This window comes from Bombina bombina, chromosome 9, assembly GCF_027579735.1.
Source record: "Bombina bombina isolate aBomBom1 chromosome 9, aBomBom1.pri, whole genome shotgun sequence".
In the NCBI taxonomy this organism is placed as follows: domain Eukaryota; kingdom Metazoa; phylum Chordata; class Amphibia; order Anura; family Bombinatoridae; genus Bombina; species Bombina bombina.
The window spans coordinates 181,764,464-181,766,733 of record NC_069507.1 but is presented as its reverse complement, the minus strand read 5'-3'; the positions used below and the strand labels follow the sequence as shown (position 1 = coordinate 181,766,733).

General features: G+C 36.0%; 1 protein-coding gene across 1 annotated transcript; it reads left to right on the top strand.

Annotated features, from left to right (window-relative positions):
- Nucleotides 1-243: 243 nt before the first annotated feature.
- LOC128639597 (forkhead box protein I2-A-like) lies at nt 244-1,871 on the top strand. Its single transcript, XM_053691731.1, has 2 exons — nt 244-910; nt 1,340-1,871. The coding sequence occupies exons 1-2, from the start codon at nt 322-324 to the stop codon at nt 1,846-1,848; spliced, it is 1,098 nt and encodes a 365-aa protein (XP_053547706.1). The 5' UTR covers nt 244-321; the 3' UTR covers nt 1,849-1,871.
- Nucleotides 1,872-2,270: the final 399 nt, after the last annotated feature.

Genomic DNA, 2,270 nt, shown 5'->3' with positions numbered 1-2,270 from the left:
TATATATATGTATATATATATATATATGTACTGTATATATATATATATATATATATATATATATATATATATATATATATATATATATAATATAGGGTATTGCAGTTTTCATTCTGAATAATAGTATGGCTGGAGGTGTTAGGTGTAACTTGTATCCAGAGGGCGTTTACAAAGGCGGTGCAACACAACCCTTATTACCTAAACCTTGATTTGAAATAGCCTGCAAGCTGTGCCTAACCTCAATGCCCATTTTCATTTAGAGCTCATTATCTCGTGGTTGCTTTACCTTGTTTCCCAGCCCTGCGTCTCCCATAAGGAATTATGAACGTGTTTAGACAACAGCACACCAACCTACAGCCAGGGTTACCGAATGCCCAGGAGATCATGGAAATGGCAACTTACTGTGATAACTACAACATATACCAGCAATCCGTGCACCAGCATCCTTCCCCAAGGCCGTCTAATCACCCAGCAGGATATGGATTTGGAGAGTACGCGGCTCCACCAAGCAACCCTTACCTGTGGCACAATGGAGGTGCCATCACCACCTCCCCATACCTCAATGGGAATGGGGGTTCTCCTTACCTCCCTCATGGATATGGTGGCAACCAGAGACCGTTCCTCGCTCCTTCACCTGGAATGGGAAGAGCAGATTTCCCTTGGCTATCTCTGACAAATCAAGAGGACTTTCTGAAGCTCCTAAGACCCCCCTATTCTTACTCTGCTTTAATAGCAATGGCCATCCAAAACACTGCCGAGAAGAAACTCACCTTGAGTCAGATTTACCAGTATGTGGCTGATAAATTTCCATTCTACAAAAAGAGCAAGGCTGGCTGGCAAAACTCCATCAGGCATAACCTGTCCTTGAACGATTGCTTTAAGAAGGTGGCTAGGGATGAAAATGATCCAGGTAAGAGCTGTTATTTGTTTTACACTTTTTTTTTTTATTCATTTTTTTTTATAAAAGGAATACAATGTATCATGATCAAAGAAATGCTGATAGTATAACAAATACTTCTAATAAAGTTCTATATATATATATATATATATATATATATATATATATATATATATATATATTATGTATTCTGTTCCTTTGTTTTTTTGTTTTTGTTTTTTGAGAGATTTATAAAAACATTCAAGTAGGTGTATTTTGGTTTCTTTTTGTTTTGGTGTTGGCCTTCCCCCACCCCTTTTTATTTCACAAGTTGCATTATATCCGCATATAAATAATAAAAATCAGTTTAAGATTTTAATGTAAGGAGTATGTATGTATATTCCACATTTTAAAACTTTTTTTTTTTTTTTTTTTTTTTTTTTTTTTTTCCCTATCCTCTAGGAAAAGGCAATTATTGGACACTGGACCCAAACTGTGAAAGAATGTTTGATAATGGAAACTTCAGGAGGAAACGTAAAAATAAAGCTGAAAGCAATGGACAGTCTGAGAAAAGTGAGGAGAAGATGATTAAATCTAGTAAAGTTGAGGCACTTGAACAAAGTATTTGCAAAAACTCTGAAAGGGAGAGCAAACCTTCCCCAGTAGCACCGCCTAATTCTGACAATGCTCCATGTTTTGCCAACTTTAATTCCAGTATGAATGCAGTGATCCATAGCAGTAATGGCTTTTCCAGGTCATTTTCTGCAGGATTTGGGGACTTTTCACATTCAGGGCAACATTTGCCAGTTTTAGCATCGTATTCTGTGCCTAACTCCTCATCCCAAGCGACTGACTCTCAAACCAAAAAGAGTTATCTGACATCCAACCTTCAGAATTCCGTCTGCACTTCAATAATGAACACAATCAATTTTAACCATTTAATGTACAACAGAGAACAAGGGGAGGTGTAAGTGGAACAAATAAAACTCAGCATGTTTATAGACACCCCCTGATATGAAATGGGATGTAGCATTATTGTGCCTTTATTAGAGCTTTTAAAAAAACTGTATTTTATATTTTTTGACTTCTAGACCCTTCTCTAGATGTTTTATGTCTGGAATTTGCCCAGTGAGGTGAATAAATAACGTGTAGTGTTGCATTGTGGACAAGGACTACTTAATCCTTAGATTTGTTATATTGTGAACAGAATATGCAAAACATTTGTCTAACTGATTTTATTTTTTTAGCTTTGCCCTTTTTGGGCCTTAAACAATAAATTCTTTGATTTTTGTTACTTATGTCTAGCTGAATTTATTTATAAGTCAAGATGGGGGGGGGGGGGTTGTACTACCCTTAAACAAAAAATATTTTTTGAGAAATGTATGATTTAATT